Below are 1900 nucleotides of genomic sequence, written 5' to 3'. Positions count from 1 at the left end.
GTGTGTTTATTGTAGGGTCTCCTGGAATACAGGGGTTCCCACACGCCCTGTGTTTACTGTAGGGTCTCCTGGAAAACGGGAGAGTTCCCCCCATTTGTTGTAGGGTCTCCTGGAAAACTGGGGATCCCACGAACTGCTTGTTTATTGTAGGGTCTCCTGGAAAACAGGGGATCCCACACAGCCCCTGTTTATTGTAGGGTCTCCTCAAAAAAAAACACCCCACGCTTCCTGCAGGATCTCTGGGAAAACAGGGGATCCCACACCCCGTGTTTATTGTAGGGTCTCCCGGAAAACACCCCCCTCCACATCTATTGTAGGGTCTCCTGGAAAACAGAGAATCCCAGGGAAACAGGGAATCCCAGGAAAACAGGGAATCCCACCCCCTCCCTTGTTTAGGATCCCCAGGAGAACCCTGACCCCACCCCCCGTGTTTACTGTAGGGTCTCCCACCGCCGACCCCAAACAAACCTCGCACTTCCCTTCTGCCAAAACTTCCATTTATTCCTATTTTTTTACCTACAAAAATCTGGAACCCTGTCACGGGATAAACCCCCCAAGGGAAAACAAGCCCCTGGAACGGGATAACCCCCCCCCCCCAGGGAAAACAAGCCCCTGGAACGGGATAAACCCAAGGAAGCGCCGCTGCCGGGGGGGCCGGGACCCCCCATGTCCCCAATCCATCCCAGGTGCATCCCAGTGGGATCCCAGGTGTATCCCAGTAGTGTCCCTGTCTTATCCTGGTTTTATCCAGTGTGTTTCTATCCCTGCTGTATCCCGGTGTTATCCTGGTTTTATCCCGGTTTTATCCCATTTCTATCCCAACGTTATCCCAGCTGTGTCCCGCTCCCATCCCTGCCGTCCCCCGGCATTATCCCAGTAATATCCCGGTTTTATCCCATTTCTATCCCGTTGCTATCCCGACTGTATCCCGCTCCCATCCCCGCTGTTATCCTGGTTGTACCCCGCTTCTATCCCGGCTGTTATCCCACTCCCATCCCTGCCATCCCCTGGTGTTATCCTGTTTTTATCCTGGTTCTATCTCCTTTCTATCCCAGCTGTTATCCCACTCCCATCCCCGCCATCCCCTGGTGTTATCCTGTTTTTATCCTGTTTCTATCCCATTTCTATCCCAGCTCTTATCCCATTCCCACCCCTGCCATCCCCTGACGCTATCCTGGTTTTATCCCGCTTCTATCCCGGCTGTTATCCCACTCCCATCCCTGCCATCCCCTGGTGTTATCCTGTTTCTATCCTGTTTCTATCCCATTTCTATCCCGGCTGTTATCCCTCTCCCATCCCTGCCATCCCCAGCGCTATCCCGGTTTTATCCCGTTTCCATCCTGGTCATTCTCCTGCTCCCTCCCCACCATTATCCCACCGTTATCCCACCATTATCCCACCATTCTCCCACCGTTCTCCCACCGTTCTCCCGCCATTCTCCCGCCGTTCCCCGGGCTCAGGCGCTGGGAAGCTCTGGTTTATGACGAATTTTCTGCGCTTCGGCGGCCGGGCCGCGGCCGCGGCGGCTCCTCCGGGGGCGGCTCCGGGCTCGGGAGGCGCCGGAATTCCCAGGGAGGCTCCGGGCAGGCCGTGGGCCGTGATGTACTTCTTGTAGGCCTCGCGGATGATGCGGAAGGCCCGGATGCTGGAGTAGGGGATGTCGGTGACGGGGTCCCGGTACAGGGCCGGCCGGTGGGTCACCGGGCACAGCTCCCGCACCGGCAGCCGCGGCGGTTTGGATTTCGGGAAGAAGCGCTCGAAGGTCTCGTCGTCGCTGAAGGAGATGAAGGTCCGGGAGCACTTCCCGTAGGGAGAGGGGTCGGAGGAGGGAGGAGGAGGAGGAGGAGGGGGGGGGTCCTGCTCCAGCCTGGGGGAGGGAAGAGGGAGAGGGTTAAAGTGG

General features: G+C 57.6%; 1 protein-coding gene across 1 annotated transcript; it reads right to left on the bottom strand.

Annotated features, from left to right (window-relative positions):
- Positions 1-1380: 1380 nt before the first annotated feature.
- Positions 1381-1862, bottom strand: LOC108642313 (vacuolar protein sorting-associated protein 72 homolog; the record flags this gene model as incomplete). The annotated part of the gene is made up of 1 exon (XM_018086842.1): positions 1381-1862. A coding segment is annotated over one exon (482 nt), but the record flags the coding sequence as incomplete, so codon positions are not given.
- Between the last annotated feature and the right edge of the window lie 38 nt (positions 1863-1900).

Source organism: Manacus vitellinus, unplaced genomic scaffold (genome assembly GCF_001715985.3).
Source record: "Manacus vitellinus isolate BGI_N305 unplaced genomic scaffold, ASM171598v3 ctg7180002428677_pilon, whole genome shotgun sequence".
Classification (NCBI taxonomy): Eukaryota; Metazoa; Chordata; class Aves; order Passeriformes; family Pipridae; genus Manacus; species Manacus vitellinus.
This window is presented reverse-complemented; position numbering and strand designations above follow the sequence as displayed.